The 24,805-nt window shown below is 42.4% G+C and overlaps 1 protein-coding gene across 2 annotated transcripts; it reads right to left on the reverse strand.

The window, feature by feature from the left end:
• Positions 1 to 6,920: 6,920 nt before the first annotated feature.
• On the reverse strand, positions 6,921 to 20,406 carry MON1A (MON1 homolog A, secretory trafficking associated). Of its 2 annotated transcripts, none has more exons than XM_063121074.1 (6): positions 20,198 to 20,406; positions 14,466 to 14,612; positions 12,304 to 12,771; positions 10,066 to 10,831; positions 8,166 to 8,313; positions 6,921 to 7,392 (listed from the first exon to the last, which is right to left on the reverse strand). In XM_063121074.1, the coding sequence occupies exons 2-6, from the start codon at positions 14,590 to 14,592 to the stop codon at positions 7,252 to 7,254; spliced, it is 1,650 nt and encodes a 549-aa protein (XP_062977144.1). In that variant the 5' UTR covers positions 14,593 to 14,612; positions 20,198 to 20,406; the 3' UTR covers positions 6,921 to 7,251. The 2 variants fall into 2 exon arrangements, with proteins under 2 accessions (XP_062977144.1, XP_062977143.1); XM_063121073.1 differs by having other exon boundaries at positions 10,066 to 10,834.
• Between the last annotated feature and the right edge of the window lie 4,399 nt (positions 20,407 to 24,805).

Raw genomic sequence — 24,805 nt, forward strand, 5'->3', positions numbered from 1 at the left:
GCGCAGTATTGGTGTCACATGAGCACACCACCCAGCCTATTCATGGTAACACTAGGAGTCATCCCTATGTCCAATAGTGTACTGACCATGGTGCCAGGATCCAGGCCGTTCATAGTCTGAGTTAGTACCTCCTTTTTGAAATGTATCGTGTAGGGTCCTAGGGAGGAGCTGCTGCTGAATGATTCAAAGTAAGGGATACAGTGTGTGTCTTGGGGTGACCAGAATGGCCTGGTGTATCACAGGGTGCTTGGCCCAGAACAATGGGATAGGACACCTGACCGGAGGAGCCCTCTGCATCCTGCTGCCTTTGTGTGGAAAGAGCAGGATTGTGGTCTTTGGGATTAAGAGCCTAACTTTGCCTCTAAAATATAACACGTTCTGTGACATGAAATGGGGGGAGGGGACTATAGCAGAAGACAGGGGGACCTACACATTTCAAACTGATGTATTTTTCTTTTCAAATCTCTATGGCAATGGATTAAAAAATGAGTATCAATGCAACACGATTGCATTTTATGACTTATTTATGAGAAGATAGTTAACACTAAGTAATTACATGACAGCATCAATAAATTAACATCCTAGTCCTGTACATATCTTCTCATCAGTAAATCCAGGGCCGGATTTATGTACAAGCTAAACAAGCTACAGCTTAGGGCCTCACATTACGAGGAGCCTCATGTTAGAAAGAAAGAAAAACGTTTACAACATTGCCACCAGGAAACCATAAACATCATACAAGATGAAGACCTCTTCAGTAACGGGTATAGTGTTATTTGGTTGGGGTCAGTCTAAATTATCTTCAGGGGTCCCTTACTCAGTGCACACGTATAACTTGCATTTTTAATACCTATATTACATGGCTATCAAATTGCTTTTAATTGTACAGCCCGTATTTTGCATTTAAAATATTTATTATTTGTTGAAGAGGGAAGGGCCTCACTCATGTTACAGCTTAGGGACACAACAAGGTTAAATACAGCCCTAAGTTAATCCTACTGAGTTCAGTGGCAAGTGGCCATAGGAATACAGCCTAAATATTGTGCTTTTCCGATGTCTTTTGCAACACACTCCTATGCGTATCTGTTCAGACGGAAGTCCAACAACGTTCTATTAGACTTAGGGTGCCTCAAATACAGTGTCTTCCATTTCTACCCCTGCCATGTTTCCCCACAAAATGAAGGAAGCAAAGAGAGGAATAGCTGCATGATGCCTTTTGACTGACAGCACTAGGAGCTGTCTGTCTAGAAACACCCTTACTACTCCCAAGTAAGTGGGAATAAGGAGTTCAGTTTTTATTCACCGGTTCTTATTATTTCTATTCTACTTCCCAAATATATGACTTCTTATATCTATTGACTGCCTGTCATCTTCATGCATATTATTTATGATCTTGATTATGTTCATAAATAAAGACAAAGGAAAGAAAGCTAGATTTTCCTTCAACTTGGGGCAATCAAGATTTTCAACTTGGGGCAATCAAGATATGTTGGACTACAACTTCCATCATCCCCACCCACCTTTCATAGTTGGGTTGCTTTCCCCCACCCCACAACAGACTAAAATTCCCACCATCTCACCATAAAGACTCTATTCCAAAATATAAGCACTTTGCTATCAATTGCTCTTCAGCGTTTAACAATCTTACGATACATTTTTTCTCATGTACCTTGTGATTTATGCTGAGATTTAATAGAAATAAGGCAATGTAGGGATTGTTTAAGCTGACAACCATTATCTCGCTTTACAAAAGGTATTAGATGCTCCTTTTACACAGAATTGCTTGAGCTGAATGAAAGCAGCAGTATCCAAATGACGATGAAATGAAAACTTCATTTTTCTGATATTCATACCTAAAACACTATTTGCAGTTTCTTTGTGGGGCTTCTTCTGTAAAACCTTTTCCATATATCTCAATCTCTCCTTGGGTCAGGGATTGCAGCCCTTGCAGCTCTCCAGCCTGGCCTGTGGCACTCTCCCAGGCCATGCCTCCTTCCCTGCCCCCAGCATCCCCTTCGCCTTCATTGTGGCATGCTGGACAAAGAGCTTTAAATGGCCTGCCCAGTATACTATGTCTAGTATAGCTAGAGTGACCAGATACAAAGTCTAGTATTGTGGTGTTCTGGGTGGTGAACATGTTGGTTGTGCTAAAGATGTTTCACTGGTTCATTTACTAATTCCAGGTTCCCTCAGGCTGTCAGAAGGTATATCTTACTCCAGAATCTGCCCTCTAGCACTGCAGTCCAGATGTGGATCAGCCCTCCCCCCACAACTATCTGCCAAAATTTAAAGGGTCAATGCCATCCATGTCATCTAATTTGGCCATTGCTCTCTCCCTGCTGAGATTTATTTTTTTGGTCTGGGGGGAATTATGCCAGAGTTCTTGAAGCAGTGTCGCTCTGCTATAGATATTCAGGAGGCTTCTCTCTCTCTCTGTCTCTTTCCCATGTCCTCTCAGTCTTTAACTCACTGGCATTGTGGCCGGAAGGTGAAGTGGTTCATTTGCTGTGACATCAGCCTTGATATCCTCAAGCCATAATTTACACCAGGGACAGATCATGCAATTTAGCTGCTCCTTGTGGGGAAAGGAGCTACCCCGTCCCCAGCATCTTGTTGTATATGTCAGCAGCTAGCAGAGGCGGGGGTGGGGCGCGCGCGGGGGCTGTGTTTCCTCCTGAAGCGGTTTCCGGCAGCAGGAAGGAGCTTTCATTTCATTTGATAGTACTGAATAAGGGAGAGGGGGCTGCAAGTGGGAAAGTGAGTAATGTCCACACACCTCAGACTGTGTTGTCCCAGGGTCTGAGGTGGGTTGTATTCCCCCTACTGGATTTTGCCAATTAACCGAGAGCCCCTGGAATTCTGTATTGCCTATTGTGTTTGGCCAAGGTTTCCAATCCTTGTGAAGAACATACATTTTTTAAAGTAAGATTAATCAAGTCCTGTATATAGCAGGGTTGTTTCATTCCTCCTTAACATCTTCTCGATAAGAAGCAAGAAAAAGGAGAGATGACAGAAGAACCGGGAAAGTGTGCTTACGCCCCTTAAGACACTAGGATTGCGTGACTTTGGCTAAAACTGAAGCAAGTTCTTTGTGTGGGGCGCACTTGATACAATGGTCACCAACCACAAGTTGTGGAAACAAATAACGTAACAACTATTTCACATACACTAAACTGCAGATTCACTGAAACCAAATGGTATAATTAGCAAAACAGTGTAATTACCTAAATGGTATGGAAGGATAAGGAGAGTTAACCAGCAAAGTCAAAGGAAAGTACTATTTACAAAGATTAGTCATGATACCTGGAGGATAAAACTGAATGGGGGTAAGTAGCAATTTCAGTTGGGTAATCAGGTTTTTCACAATGGGAGCTCCAGTATATCAAAATTCAAAGTTAAATACTAGTAATCAATTATGAACGTCATGATTATTGGAGCCTAAAGCACCTATTTGACTTTCAAATTCACACATGTAGTGGCAGATGAGACTTTGGTTTCAGATGTTGTGACTTCGGGTTCAGATGTTGTAAACATAAGAATATTTTTTATTTTGTAATATTTATTATTACTGCACTGATCCATAACCTATTTCTCAACTCTAAACCTCTGCTGCCATCATGTGGCTGTTGTGTCTCCAGCCTTACAAAGATACAAGTTACACACACATATAAACACACCCATACCCGGGTCTTTTTCTCATCACAAAGACCTGGTTCACATGTAACAGCAACAAATTATGGGTTAATTAACCCATGATTTGCCATGGTGCATGCCTACAATTAATAGATTAACTGTGGGTTGTTTAACTGACTATTAACCTATAGTGTCTGGGTTCAAATATCACGTAGCAACCCTTGATCACCTCTATCAGGGTTGAACATTTTTAAAGTCTGTGGAACGTGCCTGGCATGCACCATGGCACATTGTGGATTAATTAACTCATGATTTGCCAGACTTACATGTGAATAGCCCCTCTGTCAGCAGTGTGACACATTAAAACTGTGCAAAAGCTAGGAAACTACCAAACAGATTAGTGGGCAGGCAAAAGATAGCATGGCTACTCTGGGAACACTGGAGGGCCAGATCTCTCCCTCCTGCCCCATCTTTTTTTCTCACACACATGTACACACAGAACACGTATTAATCAGGCTTGGAATGTTCAATTCTTACAAGCCACATCTAAGCCCTATTTCACACAGTGACAGTAAACCTATGTCTGGGATTGTACCATTTCAACATGCTGGAGAATGAATGTCCACCATAGCAAACACATCCCTTCACATAGAAAACTAGATGTCAGGGAGAAGGCTGCCTTCTTTGTACAGAGAAGCCTTCATATGAGCCCCTGTCTGCAATCAGATGTGGTACAACCCAGACAGTGGTTTACTGTCTCAGAGAGAACTAGACTTAGGATAAATAATGCCCAATATTTAGGTTTGGGTGAGATAAAGGCAACATTTGGAGACTTGTGTAACCCTTGGGTCAGTACACAGGGCCAGGTTCTGTGTCTAGGGGTTGTTTGTTCCTCCCTTAAGTTAGCTCAGGCTGAAGCCCCCACCCAGAAAACCTGGGACACCAATTTAGAGATGTCTGAGTAGCAACCTCACCCACATACCTGAGGTATTTGGTATTTATTCAGTTTGACAAGAAGCTACAAAATTAGAACATAGAAAACAATAACCTTTTGGTCAACTCATCTCCCTCCCCAGGCCGATGGAAGCCCGTGTCCTTTGGCCTTACTCACAATCCCAGGATATGGTGAATTAATAGGGATCCTCCAGGCATGCAACTAGAGGGTGCTGCAATAAGTTGGATGGTGGCAGCCACAGGAACTGGGGTGCACTGCAAAGAGAGTTTCCACCAGAAGGTGGCAGCTTTTGTGATTTAGCAGCTCCAAACCAAGGGGAAATACTAGCCCCACTGGACTAGTGTCATACCACCTCCCTTCCTAACAGTGATTTCAGCCTAAGTGATACTTAGCTTAGGAGTTAACTCAGCCTTTTGTCTTCTCTTCACTCAAGGAGTACTCTCCAGCAGGCTCAGTGTCTCTTTAACCAGAAGCAACTTCCAGCACAGATCAGGTCAAGTTCAGCTCTTTCTGCAGCAGGAGACTGTTGCTCCCAATCCCCCTCCCCTCAGCCATCTCTTCCTGATCAGAGTCCTGACCCCTCCTCTCCAAGGGTCTTTTAGACTGAGAGCGAGCCTGCACCCATAGTGTGGCTGGCTGGCAGGGATGGAAACACAAGGGTCCCAACCATCCCTTTTGTCCTTTGACTTATTTCAACAGTCCCAGCAAGGAATATGCACAACTCTATTTGCAAATGAGCTCCATGCTAATAAGCGCCTCCATGTTAGGGCATGTTCTACTGTTTTACACTTGTGTGATTTTTCTGACTATATATGTCAGTGGCCAGCTACAAGAGCTGGTGAAGGGCTTGTCCCTGTGTCTCCCGCCAGGATGATCTCCATGGCTCCATCTCCATGGAGAATTTAATCCGATTCTACTGCTCCTCACAAACAATTGTGGCACATGACATTCCCTCCTCCCTGCTGCAACTTCATGTGTTCATGCTGTAAAACCCACATTTCTGCAAAGTCGTTTTGTGATGGGTTTTCTCATCGCATTGGCTTCAGTGCAGTTTGGGAGTCTGTGTGACCTCAAGTAGTGATACCTATAATGAAGCAATGAAATAATGTGCTGTGGGCACCATTCTCTACTTCCATATGCTGTTCTTATTCCTGGTGTACATGACGTTGAATATGTGTCTTCAGCACATGGAATGTCACTGCCTTTAGCAAACATAGGGATAATCTGTTACATCACAGATGTGTTGGGCCACAATCTGGCTCCCTTTTATCCAGGCAAATTTTAGGTCTGCCTGTGCTCAGCTGAATGGATTTCCTTTGAGCATTTCACATACATGAAGCAAAATCACCTTTATCTTTTCTCCTATTTGTGACACATGTGAATGATGTTAATGCAGGACGGAAAGCAAAATAAAATGGTTGCCAATGCAGTCTTTTAATTTGCATTATATACAGACATAGGGAAATGCCGATTTAAGCTTTATGTGTGAAAACATCATTAATCATTATGTCATTCCACAACCTAAATAATTTTGTCCTCCAGTGAATCAAATCTGAGTTTTGATTTCCTCTGATAAACACTCGGTCCATAATTGAGCAATCCAAAATTAACAAATGTTTCACAATGAAGAGCTCCATGTTGTTTTGGGCAGAGTGCTTCCCTAACGCCTTCTTTGAATTTGCAGCTGTTGTTATTAAAATAATGGGAAATTCAACAAAGAAAATTTGTGTATGACGCTGTGATATATAACCACACAGACATAGATTCATCAGAACTTTGCAAACTAGAAATTTCAGTCAGGTATAAAGTTAGAAGGAAGCATTCAGTTAAGCCAATTCCAAGGAGAAAATCATTGGGGGGGGGGGGAATGTTTACATTATTTCTAAAATGCCCTCTCACCCACTAGGTACATTCTCCTTTGATTGCCTACACAAGCTTTCCTCAACGAGGTGCCCTCCAAATACTTTGGACTGCAACTTCCAGCATTACTGAACATTGGCTATGCTACAGGGGTTTTTCAGTATTGTAGTCCAAATCATCTGTAGGGCATCAGGTTAGGAAAGGTTGGCCTGTACCTTAAGGAGCTAGGCAGCCTGGCTTCCCCCATCTAAGACAGATTATGTGAAGAGGACATTTGGAGAGCCAGTAAAGATTAGGGACAGAAAAGGCAACCTCTGTGTGTTGGACAACTGAGCCAGAAAACTTTGCTTATCACCAGAAGGGAGGTGAGGACAGAATTTGTTTAAGGCAGTCTCAAAAAGGAAATGGCAGAAGCAACATTATATGTCGCGGATGAGTATAGTTTTGTGCAGCACATGTAGAATAGCATGTTTCAGTTCCAGATACAGTAGTCTTAATGTCCAAAATCTAGTGCAAACTGAAATATGTCTCCTTCCCAGATATCGCCTGTGGGCAGAATGCTCTCTTTCCCACAGACCTGTTTCTTCTTCTCTTCCTCCACACCCCACATCTCCATTCATGGTTGGGGCAGAAACCTACCTCAGACAGAGAGAGAGAGAGAGAGAGAGAGAGAGAGAGAGAGAGAGAGAGAGAGAGAGAGTGTCTACAGCCCCACCAGAAGGGTGAGGAATGTTCCTTTGGACATTCACAGGCACCAAGGAGCTCAGTGACCACCGGACAGATAGTACTGGCCACTACAGCAGTCAGTAAGTCTGGGGTGTTAATATAAAGAGCCTGTCCTCTTCCTTGCGGATCCACTTCATAAGTTTGCTGGCAGCACTGACTGCCGCTGCTTTGGTTCCCAAAGGGCTGAAGCATACATAGAGCTCAAATGCACTCGTCACCTGGACAAAGGAAAGTTTAAAACTCCATTACAACATGCAACCACACCAAAGCAATTCCTCTAGTGTTATTGCCCATGTTCAAAGCAAACTAACCACCCCCATGCTTATTGCACACAAAGAATTGTTGCTGTGTTGGTTGCAAAGAACGAGATGTTATATTTTTTACTGCTTCAGATAGAAACTAGACACAGAATTCTGTGTTGCTCTAAAACTTCCAGACTCCTTTACCTATAGTCAATGTAAATTTAAAGTAGTTTTAAATTACATGGTAATTTAACTATTATTTCCATGTAATTATTAAAAAAATAATGGCAATTCTTTCATGTAATTATTTTAAAATAACTGAGGGGGCAATCCTATGCATGTTTAGATAGAAACAATCCTACAATTCCCAGCATTCCCCAGCTAGCATGGCTCGCTGGAGAGATGCTGGAAGTTGTATAACTTTTTTCTGTCTAAACATGCATAGGATTGTGCCCTAAATTAATTTAAAATCACATAATGAGTACAGAAGAATTTATCCAGAGGGAATTCCTCCAGAAGACAAGATGCACAAATAGCAAAAAAGTTATTACAGTATATGTTAGCATACCTTTCTGAATTTGTGATCCTAAAATGATGAATCTGTAGAATAAACCAGTATGTCTGCTGGATAACAAAGTTACACCTTTAGTTCTAGCAGTTCCTGCTCCTCACTTTGCTTTTATTACAGTCTTTCTAGTAACTGCAGCTGAGTCACAGCAGCAGGAGCAGCATGGAAGTGTAAGTCTTACCCAAGCAAGGAGGTTTTCATTTGATCCTGTGTAATAAATGTTATTTAAAGGTCGGGAGGAATTATGGGCCCGGCTGTGTAAATACTGATACAATCCCAGAAGCCTCTCCTTTTCCTCTTCCGTGATATAGGGAGCATCAATTTCTGGGCTGGAAAAACAAATTCTCCTTTCGTTAAGCCTCTCGTCATGAACGTAAACGAAAGCAAAACAGAGCAGCACAGATTCTTTTCATAGGATAGAAAAACATTCACTTGAGACAGGAATTGGAACTATTGAACCTGCTAAGTGCTCTCCTTATCGACAGGTGAGCTATCATTGAAACAGAACACCTTTTTACTAGGGCTGAAATTTTACTAATAATGGACACAATCAGGTGTAACTGGGATCTGGATAGGCTGACTAGAGATCAGCATGAAGTCCACAGTGCAAGTTGCCTGCACAGATCAGATGTGCTGTATGAGGACCATGCAACTGGTCCCTTAGCTGGGACTGTAGCATACTTGGTTTTGCTTAGTTCGTCCCAGAACAAATTATTCATCTGGAAGGATCATCTTAGTAATCATCCCTCACCATCAGGATGGAAGCAGGATTCTACAGTTCATATTTTCACAATGCATCATTCCTCCGCATCCCCATTCAATAATTTTAAAAGGGCCTGGCTGTGTAAATACTGGTACAATCCCAGAAGTCTTTCCTTGAGCACATTGCAGTGCACATACAGTCCCTTGACAGTGTGGTTTTGACGTCAGACTACTGAAACAAGAACAGCAGTGGAGAGGCTGGCAGGAGTGTAGGCCTGACTTTAGGCCAAAGTGCAACAACTCTCACCGTCTCTGTCACTTGTGGCACCTGTAGGTTACCCACGTTAACTTTTCACTGCTGCTCACTTGAAGTGGTTTACATGGTATAGTAAATATCCATGATCTGATGGCCCATCTGCAAGACTCCAAAACCTGGCCAGTGTAAAACACCAACAAATGCTTAGCAGAATAGTTCACATAACTGCAGTTTAAAAGGCTGGATTCACTTTTGAATCCAGGGGCTGCCTAGACACTCTGAAAGCCCCACAGTTGGTGTGTGGTGGCGCTGTGTCTGTCATACCACACAGCAGCCACCTCGCAGCCATCACAGGGCTTTCCCGCGAAGTTGCAAGCTAAAAAAGCTGGGGATTTACCCCTACCAGAGTGAGGTGAATACAGCACATCCACCGTCTAACCTTGCTTCGGCGTTGCAGCGGAGCAGTTCTCAGGTGGATGGCGACCTCTGAATGGTCACCGTCCACCTAGGCAGGGGGCTGGCCCAGTGAGCCAAATGGCCACTAGAAAGCCAGCACCCTCCCTCTGTGTCTGGATTAGCCACCCCCACCCTGCAGCAGAGAAAGTGCAAGTTTTTTTAAAAATGTGGCGTCAACCTCACACTGTCAAGACAGGGTCCAGATGCTAATGCTCATGGGATTTGTTATATAATCACTCTTATGAGCTCTGCTACAGCTTGATGTCCCAAGGCTAAACATGGATGCCAACTTGACTGGTGCTGACTATTCTGACCACAGGCAACACAGATTAAATCAGTTCCATCCATCCTTGCTCTCAGCAAAGTACCAGGGGTGTTTCCAGATGGAAATCCCCGAGCACTAATAATCCAAAAGCATTGTGTAGTTTTTCTGCCTTTTTTTCCCTTAGCAGTAAGGGAATTTACTTAGCAGCAATTTTTCCTTAGCAGTAAGGAAAAAAAGATGCAAGTGATGGGAAAACACAGGAGGTTTATGACTAGAAGACATCGTCGTCTGGATCCCCCATAAAATTCTGTGAATGAGGCAGGGCGATGGCGTGATAAAAACCTCCTCTAGAAGCACCCAAAATATGAGCTGGCAGAGATGTTGCCGAGGTCAGGCTCTTACCTGGTGAAGAGTCCTGAACTCTTAGATTTGTAGATGAAGTGTCGGAGGTCTGGGATTCCCACCTGGGCGACAGAATAGAAAGGAGTGCGTAGTGCCTCCAAGAGGGCGTGATAGACACCACGCTTTTTCAGGCGTTCTTGGAACCTGTGCTTGCAGTCGGACATGGTAAAGAAGTCCTCCCGCTCAGTGGAGATCAGGAGAAGGCACAAGTCCGTGTCTTGTTCCAAATACGAAATGTGAGCATGGAAGAAACCACTGGAGTTGAACTTGGGCAGGCAGATGGGAGTCCAGGCTTCTCCTTCTCTAAACGAGGAGGATGAACTAATGAGATTAAAGAGCAAGTGGAGGTCAATTGGATGTAAAAACTGGTCCTTTTTCCTCACCAGAGACACCAGCTGGTTCTTGGACAGGAGGATGCCGAACACCAGACTTTTAGCTTTGGCTTGCTGGAGGCAGGCACTCACAGCATCCCTGACTCCAGCTGCCATAGGTAGGCAACGTACAGCCCCCATCAGGAAGCTGGGGTCCCTAGCCATCAGGTCTAGCAAGTTGTCCGTGATGCGCTCGGAGCCTGCCAGCAGCCTGCGCAGGTCATAGTTCTGCTTCTGCTGGAAGATGCGGTGGAGCTGGGTCCATGTCAAGAGGCTGACCATCTGGTAGTAGATATAGAGGAGCTCTTGAGCAATTTCTTGCTCTGACTGCCGCGTCTGAGCCACAGCAACCAGCACAAGGGGACTCCTGCGCACAAACACCACCTTGTACCCATCTGCTAAGAAGGCAAGGAAAGAGAGGGAGAAAGAAATGGAGAAAGCGCATCAGTATCTTCAAATCACAGTGGTGATAGCTATCACGAAATAGGTATCATTCTTTTGGCATGGCTCTTGTAAACCTATAGACAGTGGTGGGGGAAAGAGCAATGACCAAATGAAGCAGGTTTTCTGCAATCTTGTGATGGGGCGCATAAACTTTACTGGCAACCCAGTATTTTCAACCTAGTAGGGGACAGGAAACCTGTGGCTCTTCCCCCTACATAGGCCTGATTCACATGTAGCAACAAACTAGGGCTTAATTAACTGTGGTTCATTGACTTATGGGTTGTTGTTACATGCGAGCCTGAAACTACAGGTTAACTAAGGGTAGTTAACCACAAAAATAGCACAGGAGAAGCCATGATTTGTTGTTGGGTTGTGAACTCTGGGTTATTTAAACCATGGGTTGTCGTTACATGCGAACCCAGAATCGTGGATTGTTCATGGGTGGTTTTGCATTATGGCTTAGTGTGTCATGTGAACTATGTCTTAGCATGTTGTATGAACTATTCCCAACCACGGTGACTACATAACTATGGTTTACACACTCACTAACCATGGCCTAACCATGGCTGAATGTGCTGTCTAAACAGGCTCACTGAGTTGGTCATTCGCTGTCTGGGCTGTACTACTTCAGACTTGCAGTGGGGACTCTTCTGACTGACTGCTCCTTCAAAAATAAATACACAAACAAATCCTTCTATGCAGAAAACTAGGTGTCAGGGAGAAGGGTTCTAACTTAGCCTTTTACCTGATATGTTAGATTTATACACGCAGGTATTTTATTTGTGAGCCCCCATCTGCAGTCTGAAGTGGTACAGTCCAGATAAAGGTTTACCAGCTCAGTGAGTCTTAAATAAGAATGGGGGAAATGCTAAGGATTCATGGCTTTTAAGAAGCCATACCTTTAACTGGCACCTACCTGTAGGTTCCTCCCTATCCCTTAGCCTTAGTGTTATGTGGTTATCAAAATCTATTGCTAGCAGTCTGGTAAGGCCCTCCTGACCAAACTTGGATTCTGATGGTCCTTTTTATTATCTTTTGGCTTTGGACTTGCTCTTTTGAGAGAGACCACATCCAAATGTACTATTTTATTCACCTAATCTCCTTCTGGGACTGATTTTCTAAGCTGAAGGCGAAAATAGTATATTGTCTAGTTCAATCAAATTACACACAGAATTTTGATCACGCTGTGTACAACCTGGCACTTGCAATCTACCCCTCTTGATGGCCACACCTAATATCTCCCAGCCCAGCCAGAATAAGTAATGAACATCATAAACATTGGGGCAATTTTGGGGAAACATCATTCACACTCCTTTCTCTTTCATGTTGTCTCACAACTTGACTTTCCAAAAGTGAGGTCAAACAAATAGTGGCAAGGTTATGCTAGCTTGGGAAGAAACCCTGTTAGTGTGATAGTGGGTACCTGCATGAATAGACCTGATGGCATTCTTCTCTGCTTCTAGAAAGGATACAAGAGCCATCATCACCCCCATGGTGCTGGACAGGGCCTCTTCAGACCCATAGCGGGAGTACACTGGCTTGCCTGCTTCACTTAGAACAAAGATATGCTTCTGGTGCATGCGCCAAGCATCCATGGTTATGTCTTCTTCCTCCTTCCCTGACAGGACCGAATCTCGGCGCGAGGCCTGTGGTGAGAGCGGCACCGTGTCCTCATGGCTCTGCCTTATCTCTTCTTCCAAGTTGAGCGCTATACCCGTGAGCTGCGTGCTCAATTCACTGAAGTCCTTGCTGATCTCTTCCATCTTTGTCTGGTCGGCCTGGGCCTCTTCTCTCTCATCTGGGCTCTGGGGAGCTGCATCCTGGTTATCTGTGCCGGTCAGGTCCTCATACGACTGAGCGTGAACAAACATGGCTCCCTCTTGGCCTGCCCCTTAGAAACAACACCAGAACAGACATTCTGTGACTCACCCACAGAGCAGAGACAGGCACTGGAAAAAAGCTACAACAAAGGCATTGGAACAGAGTGACTTGTAAAGCTCTCAAATGCACACAAACGTATATGATGGCAAATGTAAACCAAGATTTTCCTTAACCTCATGCCAGAATTTCTGTTTCTGTGCTCCCTGTCTAGTATGTGGCAAGCCGTCAACAGCAACTGTCATTCATTTTAATGGATGTGCCACAATGTAGGGGAATAACCTTTATTTTAATAACATGAATGCTCCCTAAACCATCAAAGATGTTTCTCCTTTGAAAACAATTCAGTTCTATACACAGACTTAAGTGCCTTTCATTTTAACACTTTTATGAGGTAACTGTACTGCTAAACACATGAAAACCTCCGGTTCTCAAGAATCTGAAAATTTCATACTAAAGCAGAGCATCTACATTATTTTGGTATATTAGGTATTTAACATAAAGGAAGCTGGTTCACTGAGCATCTTATAGCAGTCAAATGAACAAAGAACTGAGTAGTCAGATCTCAGTAACCACCTGAAAAAGAACTCTACCACATGCAAGTTATGACATATTCCTTCTTGGGAATATAGGTATTTCAAGATAAGATTTTTTTAACATAGAACCACATTTACTCTTTCATGGAATGTTACAGGGATTATATATTATATTTTGTCATGTTGTAGTTTAGGATTTTTTTAACTCTGTAGAGAGCTTTGGCTATTTGTTGGTATAGAAATGTAAGAAATAAAGAAATAAGCAAACAAGCACCCTGTGTCCCATTGATCAGAATGAAATTTACACTCTGGAGTAAACATGCATGTGACTGGGCTGCATGTCAATCAAAAAAGGGACTCTCATAACAATGCCGCTCCTGTAATCCAAACTATTTGTCTACATCCTGCTCTGGACTATCTTTTCCCCCATGCAATGCAGAAAATAGTTAGCTCTGTTTTGAGGATTCTCCTTCCTTTGGTTAAGGGAATGTTACACGAGTAATTGCTGGTGTAGGCTGCTGGTGTATGTGTCTTGGAAATGGTGCCTATGGCACAGTCTAGAGGTTCCTGGTTTCTTCATGATAATGCATGACAAAACTCTGGTTTTTACCAGCCTGAGACTAGCATGGATGGTTAGAGAGAAGAGATTTAGTCGGTCCTTGGGATTTAGCAGAAAATGGTTATAAATTTGTAACACATGGGGGCGGGGGAATGTCAGAGGTACAGCAGACAGCTAGGTGCTCAAATCACAGTAAAATGATTATTTCCTATACTCTCTACTGGATTGAAAATGAATAGACCTGAATACATTATTTCAATTTTTAAACAAAGATCTGGTTCAACTAAAAAAAGATTAATGATATGGAGACATGACTTTTCTATAGGAATTCTTTTGGAATGACTCCCACGGAGGAATATATGTGGAAAACATTATACTAGCAAGGTCACCTCCACAGTTTTATTCTGGTAAAAATAACTCCTGCTCTCTTATACATCAGCTTTGTAAATCATCACTCTGGGGTGGAGTTGGAGTTCTTTCACTTCCCACCTGATAGTCAGCCAGAAAGTGAGAGAAATGGGGAAGAAGGTTCTCAGTCTCATCCAGAAATAAGAAACGGATGTTCATGCTGTTCCACACAAAATGCATCAACTGTTCTCTACTCATCTCTACCTGGTTCTGTGCCTTGAACGAGACCTGGCGTAGGACTTTCTGACCTCTCGGCATGCTGTCCATCACCTGGGGCCAATGACCCATTGAGCGCATCTCCGCCCTTCTTCTTGTAAACATCAGCAGCCATTCCTTGGAAGCTACTGGGACCTGCAAGCAAACCAGCAACATTCTGTTTGCATGTATTGTCCCAATATACACCAGAATTTCCCAGCCCCAATGAAAAAGAAAGTGCATCTGAGCTTCTTCCTAGCACAGTATCTATACGAGGGCAATTAAGTCAGTCCAGAATGTTTTAATCAGTAGTGCAGCTAATGTTGGACCTTGGGGTCAAGGTCCAGTCCCCCACCCCACGGTCCCCCAAATGACCAGAAAGCAGCAGGTGATGAGCACAGCAGAGCAGTAGAAGCAAACTCCACTTCATTCTTATAGTCATGATGGCACTATGATCGATATGAACTTGAAATGCAAAACCGCACATGCTCAGAGTATTTCCCCCCCAAAACATCCAAACTTCTAAGGAGCAGTTGTAAAGCATGGCATGGCACTTGGGGTAGAAGAGAAATGTGTTTTTTTTCTTGCAAGGCATTTATTAAACAGTTTAGCCAACAGTTCCATGCTACATGAAAATGTACTGTATAGAGAACTGCAGTGATCCAAGAATGAGAAAAACAACTGTATGATTAGGTACTTGCTGGCAAAAAAAGAAGTATTACATTACACTGGTTCTCACCTACATTGCTCAGTGGGATACTCAACATTTCTACCACCATTTTCCAACATAAGGATGAAAAATTACTTTCTTAGTGACATGCAGTTTGTCACATCAACTATAAATAAAACATTTTTTCGGTCATTTTGGGCAAGATTCCAACTCTTAGTAAGTCTTGAGACCTATGCCAGTTTATAATTATGAAGCTGCTTAATTACAGAATGTAATTGGAACAAGTACTCCATAATTTAAATGTAGTATTTACTCAATGGGATGAATCCTTTATTTGAATAAATGAGTATCTTAGCTATTCAAGGTTGCACAATATTATTGGGAATATGTTATTTAAAGTCAATATAAATATTTTGAAAGAACATTCTGGGGATGCTCAATCTGTGTGTTTTATATTAGATTGCAAAAAAGAAGAAGAAGAGAATTGTTAGTTGTGTGTTTCACAACAGAAGAGCAATGTAAAAGGCAGTCTAAAGATCCCCACCCCCACCAAGTTCAGGGTCTAAAATGACCTAGCTGCACTACTGGTTTCAGTAATTAACCTAAAGATTAATAGCATTTTCTGATTGTATAGTACAATTTCTCTTTCATTCCTTCTTACCACTTCCCTGTGAGGAAAGTTACTAAAGTTTTTTACTTTACAATGGGGAAGTGAGGATAAGAAATAGTGGCTTGTTCAACAACAACATGTCTAAGCAGGTATCTGGAGTCAACAAGACTCCCACGGCCAGAGAGATTAGTTCTGGCTAGCAAGCAACAGTAATAGTTGTTTCAACTATGAGGCTGGCACAGATGGATTACTTATTGATTTGTAATATTTATATACTGCTAAATATAATAAAATTCCTAAGCAGTTTACACATAAATATTAAAATCACATTTAAAATACATAAAAAATACAATATTGTAATTCCAATTAGAATACAAGCAATACAAGGAGCAGTAAAATGGAGCAGCGTGGTGAATTTAATTACAGCCCAGGGAACACCTGGGTGAACAAGTATGTTTTCAGGAGGCATTTGAAAGACGACCCATTTTCTGCCTCCTGAACTGCACAAGGGATGATTTCCCAAAGGGTGGGTGCTGTTACCAAGAAGGCCCAGCATCAGGATATTGCATGGCACATTTCGTTAGTTTGGGAATGACCAGCAAGGCCTCCTCTGATGATCTTAAAGGTCGCCTGGGTATGTATAAGGGGAGGTGGTCTTCTAGTCTCAGGTTTTTAGGGCTTTGCATAACAATAACATAACCTTGTACATGGCTCAGTAGCTAATAGGCAGCCAGTGCAGTTCTTTTAACATAGATGTTTTGTGAGCGCAACTTGGTGTTCCAGTGTAGCTGCCGCATTCTGCACTTGCTCCAGCTTCTGAAACATGCACAAAGGCAGCCCCCACAGAGTGTATTGCAGTATTCCAATCATGAGGTTACCAGTGCATGGATCACTATATGGCTAGGCTATCCAGGAACGGGTGCTGTTGGCGTACCAACTAAAGTTGGTAATGGATGCTCTGGGCCACCGAGGCCACCTGGATAATAAATTATCTAAGCCACCAGGATAAACACTATATAGCTTGTGCCCTATTTGGCAATGAGTCCTAATTCTCATTTTCTCAGTGCTCACAAATGCCTTATCGAGAAATGACCAAATGTTTATTGCAGCAGGATTCCTGCTGGCCTGCATTCCTACTTCATGAATTAGATTGTTCTTGCTTGCCACTGTGTGTTTTTGTGCTGAGGTTTTGGAGGCAATTCACTTCTGTTCTTAAGTGCCAGCATTTTCCATACGGAGCTGATGTTTCAAACAACTTGTTCCTATGGGTGTTCACTTAGAAGATGGATGCACAGACTTCAAGTGGGCCATACTCCCAAATAAGTGTGCAGAGGACTGCAGACAAAGTAGGTGACTAGGATGGACTTGTGGCCCTCCAAATGTTTTGGCTTACAACTCTCATCATCCCTCACCATGGGCTAGGGCTGATGAGAGTTGTAGGCCAAAACATCTGGAAGGCCACAAGTTGCCCATCCCTGGTATATCTAAAGCTCACCATAAAAACAATGCGGAAAGGGGCAAGCTCTCTTCAGAATGGGTCACATTTATTCTGTGACACAAAATAAAGGGACTACACCGAAGGACAGAGCTGAAGGAAGACAACTCCTGTCTTTATTCCAAGACACTGAATTAGAGCCAGTCCAAAACCTTTGCTTCCTGAGAAAAAGGACATGATAGCACCCTTCCCAGAATTCCCTTTTTAAATGTGTTGTTCTAATACCCCACTGTGGCACTCTTAATTTATGTAAATGTGGTTTTGTATTTTTATATTCTTGTATTTTTGTTTATCTTTTTTAATTTTATTTTAAATTATCTATTTTTATTCCATTTGTGTACAGCTCATCTTTTTACCTGTATTTTATTTTTCTATGTTAAATTGTGATGGCTGTTAGCAATAAAGATTTCATTCATTCATTCATTCACACACAGAAGCCAACCAGACCAGCAGTAGACTCTTCCTTTAACATTGGTGACAGGGCAACATTCTCCTCTGCACCAGAAGGCAGCAGGACAACTTAAGGGGTGTGGGGGAGGCTGTGTGAGACACACAGTTCAGTCCTTGAACACCTTGTTTCTGTTTCCCACCCCACAGCATAGGGCTGCCCCAGCACTGGAGTCATCCCAAATTGTGTCCCTAGTTGCATCCAACTTACTTTCTGCCTTGTATAAATTGCTCCCACTGACTTATATAGGATATAGTTGGGGTATAGGATGAAAAACTGCCTCCCCACCCATACACATCCCATCCGTGTATTCAAGTGCACTCCTTTTTTCTCTCCCATGCAAGTCAATAGCTGCATATTTATTTATTTATTTTATTTATTTATTAATTTTATATACCGCCCCATAGCCGAAGCTCTCTGGGCGGTTTACAAAAGTTAAAATACAATGGACATTAAAAAGTATACAAAACAGTATACATATACTCCTAGAGCCTTGGGCCTGGTTTTAGGTCTTAACCTTGTGCGGCCTTGAGCAAGCTACTTTGTTCACTAACACAATTGCACTAATAGTAATTTATAGCATTTATGTGCCAACACAATTAAGGTTATAAACACAACACAATTAAGGTTATATAAAATTAACTGCTTTGCCATAACATATTTATGTGCCATAATAAATTACAATAAATGGTTAACTGCTTTGCTAGCTAAACAGTGTAGCATATATGTTTAAAGCCAGTATTATTAACCTTTGCCTAGGGAGGAAGTGGTGAGCAAGCAGTTTGCCCTGCTGCTGCTACATGGTAATATTAATTGCTCTGAAGACAAAGACAATTCATCTCAGTTAATCTCTCTAGATTAAGCAGTTATTTGTGCTTTCCTACAATCTTTACCCAAGCTACACTGAGAGGTCAAGCTAGCACACATTTCAAGGAGTGGTGACAGAGCCACTTTAACAATCCATCTGCAGGGACGCCCCTGATTTCCCCACCAGCATGTTTTCCCATAGATTGTCTCTATCAAAGAAGAAACTCTTAGAGCATGCTAATAACTAAAACCAATGTTCGGTTTTGTATTCTGGTTTCCAGTCATTGGCTTTGGCGGTATAGTAGATAGATTTCTATTAAATTTCTTTATACATTTCTTTATACATTTCTTCATTTCTTTATACATGTTGCCCTTGGGTAAGCTTATTCAATCTCATGGCCCCCAATATCATCTGTATGCCGATGATACACAATTATATCTCTCATCTCTAGAACTTTCTCCTGATGTTCACGATCGTATCTCGGCATGTCTTTCAGATATCTCAGCTTGGCTGCTTCATCGTCATTTGAAACTTAATATGGCAAAGACTGAACTGCTTGTTTTTCCTCCTAAACCTTCTCCTCATCTCTCATTCTCTCTTACTGTCAATGATGTTACGCTTACTCCGGTCAAGGAAGCTCGTAGTTTTGGCTTTATATTTGATTCCTCGCTCTCCTTTATTCCTCATATTGAGGCAGTAGCTAAATCCTGTCGTTTTTTCCTGTATAATATTGCCAGGATTCGATCATTTTTGTCTGTCTCTTCTGCCAAGATGCTTGTTCATGCACTGGTTATTTCTTGGCTGGACTACTGCAACCTTCTTCCCTCTGGCCTTCCTTCTTCTCACATCAGTCCGTTGGTTTCTGTCCACCACTCTGCCGCTAAGATCATCTTCTTGGCTCACCGCTCTGACCATGTTACTCCAATTCTGAAATCTCTTCATTGGCTTCCAATTCACTCCAGAATCCAATATAAACTTCTCCTGTTGACCTTCAAAGCTTTTCACGGTCTAGCTCCTTCCTATCTCTCCTCTCTCATCTCACACTATTGCCCTGCTCGTGCTCTTCGCTCCTCTGATGCCATGTTTCTCGCCTGCCCAAGGGTCTCTACTTCCTTTGCTCGGCTTCGTCCATTTTCTTCTGCTGCCCCTTACGCCTGGAACGCTCTTCCAGAACATCTGAGATCCACAAGTTCAATTGCAGCTTTTAAAGCTCAGCTAAAAACTTTTCTTTTTCCTAAAGCTTTTAAAACCTGATGCTGTTTGGACTTTGTACTGTTAGTTTTACCCTACCCTGTGCCTGTTTACCCTACCCAGTGCCTGTTTGCATTCTCTTCCCCTCCTTATCGCTTTACTATGATTCTAATAGAATGTAAGCCTATGCGGCAGGGTCTTGCTATTTACTGTTTTACTTTGTACAGCACCATGTACACAGATGGTGCTATATAAATAAATAAATAAATAAATAATAATAATAATAATAATAATAATAATAATAATAATAATAATAAATTCAAGTTGGCTACATTTCAGTGGCCAGAGTCCACAGTGGGGAATTTGTGCTCTTCAAATAACACTAAGAAATATGCAAAGTTGAAGAAAGAAAGGAAGAAAGAAAGGAAGAAAGAAAGGCCCAGCCTCTGTACATTTCTCCCTGTTTGCTCTTACGGCCCTGGCTAACAGTAGCATCAGCAGCACACAAAGGATACTTACAGCTTTGACAGGAGCAGCCTGCTAAGGCGCTGAACAGCGTCAGTGAGTGCGTCCGGTTCTCCTGCTGCCTGTGATGTTTAAGCAGAAAGGGAAGAACGTAATCTTCCAAGGGAAGAGGAGGGAGTGTTCAGCCTGCTACTGCCTCCTTTGGAGACTCTATCAGCGGCGTCACGGACATGCTTCCCAAACCAACCAGCTGATTCTGCCCTTGTCAGTTACCGCCAGGAAAGTACTCCGCCCTACCTACTTCTCCTTTGAAATCAAAGGTCACTTTTTCAGTGTCTCCAGTCCCAATGCATCTTGGGGGTTGTAGTCCAAAACTCTGCAGTTCAGTCTTTTGATAGACAAAAGATGAGATTCACAGAAAACGGAAAACGCTGAGAACTGATCCACATCTGCCAACATTTGAAAAACCAAAAGAGGAAGATTGAAGCTTTCCTTCAATCCAGAAGTAACTGTTTGATGTTATAACGATGACGCTGATCATAGTAGTAATTTATTTGACACTTTTTGAGTTTTCAAACTACAGTACATACATTATATCACATATCCTTACAATAATCCTGTAAGGTAGGCCAGTATTACTACCCCATACTGGAGATGGGGGTGGAGGAGAAAGCCCTGTATCAAAGCCTTCCAGATGAGGCTTTTATCATGCAACTGTCTTGCCTTGTTCATAGAATTTTACAGGCAGTTCAGATGACATCGTTTTGAGTTTGTAAACTTCCCATGTTTTCCCACTGCTTCTTCCTAAGGGAAAAAAATGGTTAGAGAGGAAAAACTGGACTAGCTTGATTATTAGCAATAGGTACCCTCTATCTGGAAGCATTCCAGCTATTAAACCTGCTAAAGTGGGGATGCAGAACCTCAGGCTTGGGGCCCAATCCAGCCATCAGGGTCCCCCCAATTCAGTTCTCTGGGTTCTCCAAAAGGCTAACCCACCCCCTTCCCTCCCCAGTCACCATTTGTTTGGTTTCCAGGCTTTTTTTTTTAACAGAGCAAAGTTGATGTTTTATTTTACATTAAAAGGGTGCAAATAGGGGAAAGGGAGTATTTAAGGTACACAACATTTCTTGCAATGTCCCATTAAAACAGGCACATCAGAAAGATCAGTAGCAGGATTCAAATTCCTGGCAAAGTCAAATCCAACCAGCGCCAGAGTAGGGAGCCTCCCGCATATGGTGTGTGTAAGCCCTTATCCTGGTTGAACCGTTTCAAATGCATTTGAAATTGACATTCATGTTAAAAATACTACATATCATGTTCACTGCCGAGTCCAAGAGCAGCGCCAGGATTATATGAATAAAACATTGCATTACATGTTTAAAATAAAACAATTAAAAATCAAAAGGCATTTCAACAAGAATCAGACATGTGCACACAATACTTAAAAAAAAAAGATTTTCACAGCTGATTTTTCTTTACAGTAACAAGTTGCACTCATTATCCCAATCATCCCATTTTTAAAAGCACAAAAGGCCTACATTAAAGAAACAGACATAATAAATTATACATCACAAGGTTTCCAGTGGGAACAAGCCACTTAACTGCAAATTTCCCTGTTTGGGGAAGATGCAATATTTGGTATGGTCCACATGCCCCAAACTGATAATTCTCCTCTCTGCTTGGTAACTGCAGAGACAGACCATCACTACAAAGTTGCTTTTCTATCTGGAGAACATAACCTGTTCTGAGTCCCACAGAGCAGCCCCCTACACCATGCAGCAGTTATGCAGTTTGGAAAAGCTGTTATTTAGAAAAAGTTATCATTTTCCTGAGACAGTCTTAAAAGGACTAGATAGGCTATCTAAGAAGCTTTCCCCCCTGCCTATACTTGATTGGCATGTGCCTGCCATTTCTTTGGGATGGCATGCTAAACTCAGGAGCAGACACTGGGAACCAGGTAACGTCTACCTGCTCGATGTGAGAGTGCATCCCAGGTCCCTCTCGGACACCACAGCCTCCATAGGTGCAATATCCTAGGATAACAACTCAGAATGACATCCCTGTGAGGTGCTGAAATGCAGGTTGCTACAGCACCATTAAGCTGAGGAGGGGGGCATCCCGATCAAAGACAGGTTTCTTCGCAATAAGAAGTTTGGTAATAAAAGCATCTACTATTTATCCTCAGATCCAAAGCCTGCTGCATACAAATACTGAAGTGAAGATTCCCCCAACCACCCCCTTCAGACGTTCACATTGTGTACAGTGGCTCCCATAATTTCAGTACAACTTAAACCCACCCACCACCACTTCATCTACAGTAAAAATATTAAAGGGTGTTTGAGGAATCCAATCCATTCCATTCTCTTACTGGGATATGCGTAATAACAAAACACAGTGTTGAGAACTGGCAAGGCAAAGTACACTGGCAATTTTAGACCCTTCAACTGCTTGATAGACATGGTTCCAACATCAGGACTTACAAGCAAAAAAGGAAGATCTCTCATTTCTCTGTTACGGAAGCTTAAAACGGATAATGGAAAGCAAGCCTTCCAAGCAAAACGTTGGTACACCTGAAGGCCTGATAAACAATGCAGAAAAGGTGTCATTTGTTCCCTCTTGAAAATTCAGTAGTATTTCGAGAAAGCAGGGATTATGGCTTTGTCTTTATAGGGAGGTGGGCATTTGGCAGTTCACTTCCATCAGACTATATAAATTCAGGGGAATCCTCGCTATGGCATCTTCTGTTTGCCTTTCACAACAAAACACCACTCACAAAAGGCTCAGGAGATTTGTAGAACACAATAAAGAGTTCCATTCATTAAGGGGCAATATATGTTTGTTCCTCCACCCACTGGAAGATATTGTAAACCATGAAAGTGGAAAAATTTAGGCCATGTTTTGGACTACAGGGGACATTTTGAAGTGCCAGTGTCCCTGGGAGCAATAGTTTAGGGTGTGTTTTTTAAAGTAAGATTAAGGCTGGACATTGAAAGGGAGCAAGGTTTTAAAACCAATTATGGTTTTCCGATTCCGATTTTGACAGCAGCACTTCTCAGAGTGATACAAGAACACTTCTCTGGCATTACCCTAATAGCTAGATTGAGTGACAATAGAAATTAGCAACCTGAATACTACCCAAAAAACTCAGGCTAGTTTTGGCTAGCGAAGTCATGATCACACCCATGAGATGAATCGTTTAAAATTCAAAAATGTAGAGAAGTCTAGATATGGAATTCCTCCTCCAGATACAGATGTCTGCCTTTCAATGTGGAAGAACAGCAAGTAGATCTTGAACAAACACTTGTAAGGCTCACCTTGTTAGTTGTCTTTTAATAGAAGCATGACCTATATGCTGAAATTTTATTCCCATAAAACCAGGGACTATTAGGGGTCGGCTAATAGAGGACTCAGACTTCCTGAAGGAAGTAGATTTGGCCCCTAATATCTGAGGAAGACACACAAAACTGGAGTGGGGAGATGCAAATTGTTTACTCTTATTCATTCCTCGTTATAACATCTCTCTCCTGCTTTCCAACAGTAAGTTTCAAATTAAGCAATGAGAATGCCAGAATTGTCTTGCTAATAGCAGAGAAGAAAACTGGCTATAACCTTCTCTTCAAATCAGCTAATCTTAGAACTCCCAAGAATGAAGGGGAAGACCGCCAATTCATAGTTTACTAATTCCTGGAAAAGATGAACACGTTTCAGAAAAGGACCACAATACTGGAAGAGGTCTTCAAGTTGGAGTCGGTTGTTTCATTGGAAACGGGAAGCCGCAGACCCAGCTCTGGTTTTCAGACTCTGTAAAGGAAGCACTGGAAAGCTGGTAGGCTGTGTTCATGAAACGGACTAGCGCTTTCCACACATTCTCTATTCCATGCAGCTGTTTATCAGCTAAAATGTTTGCTTGTGATAGAGAAGGAAAGCTACAGCTAATCCAGACTAAGCAGACCTCTAGTTTCTATCATGATCCCACAAAATCCAGAGTTTTACTCAGAAGATTTAGAAGCATCCCTACAGTGAATTTCTTCAAATTATTTTCTTGCTTGTGCAAAATAGGAGTTGAATATTGATTTAGCCTGCTTTGAGAACATGAACATTTTCATTCATAAGAAAGCTAGATCTCCTGAGCAATGAAAAAGTGGATCAGGAGCTTTCAAGCAATATTACATAAAAATGATCACGAAGAGATCTAATTGGAAGGGGGGAAAGCTAATTTATCTTTCCCAAAAAGCCTTCACTTAGACTGTAGCTTCTCCCTTTTGCAAACTCCAAATCGCTCCTTGATGGAAGAGAACTAGACTGACTTGTAGAGTGCAAGAGAGTTTCACCTTTGAATCAGAGTGCCAGATACTTACAGGGATTGGTAAAGAGAAAGGTAAATTGCCCTTCTCAACCCCAACTGTGGCTCACCTCTTCCCTCCACTACCTTCGCTCTTGTTCCAGGGCAGCTGAACGCCTTTGGCGTAAGATCAGGGACCGGGCGGACTTTGTCCATTACAAATTTGTACTCTCCTCTTTCTCTTCTGCCATTTCATTGGCCAAACAGCAGTACTACTCAACGCTGATCCAGTCAAATGCTAGGCATCCTCAGCGGCTCTTTGCGTCCTTCAATTCTCTTCTGAAGCCTAATCCTCCATCTCTCCCCGCCTCTCTGTCTGC

Source organism: Elgaria multicarinata, chromosome 3 (genome assembly GCF_023053635.1).
Source record: "Elgaria multicarinata webbii isolate HBS135686 ecotype San Diego chromosome 3, rElgMul1.1.pri, whole genome shotgun sequence".
Lineage (NCBI taxonomy): Eukaryota > Metazoa > Chordata > Lepidosauria > Squamata > Anguidae > Elgaria > Elgaria multicarinata.

Coding starts and splice junctions, on each gene's coding strand:
- MON1A (XM_063121073.1), bottom strand. CDS start 14,592: ATGGCTGCTGATGTTTACAAGAAGAAGGGCGGAGATGCGCTCAATGGG. Junction 8,314..10,065: donor AGTTCAGGACTCTTCACCAG/GTAAGAGCCTGA, acceptor TTGTTTTTCCAG/CCCAGAAATTGATGCTCCCT. Junction 7,393..8,165: donor ATGAAAACCTCCTTGCTTGG/GTAAGACTTACA, acceptor TCCTTTGTCCAG/GTGACGAGTGCATTTGAGCT.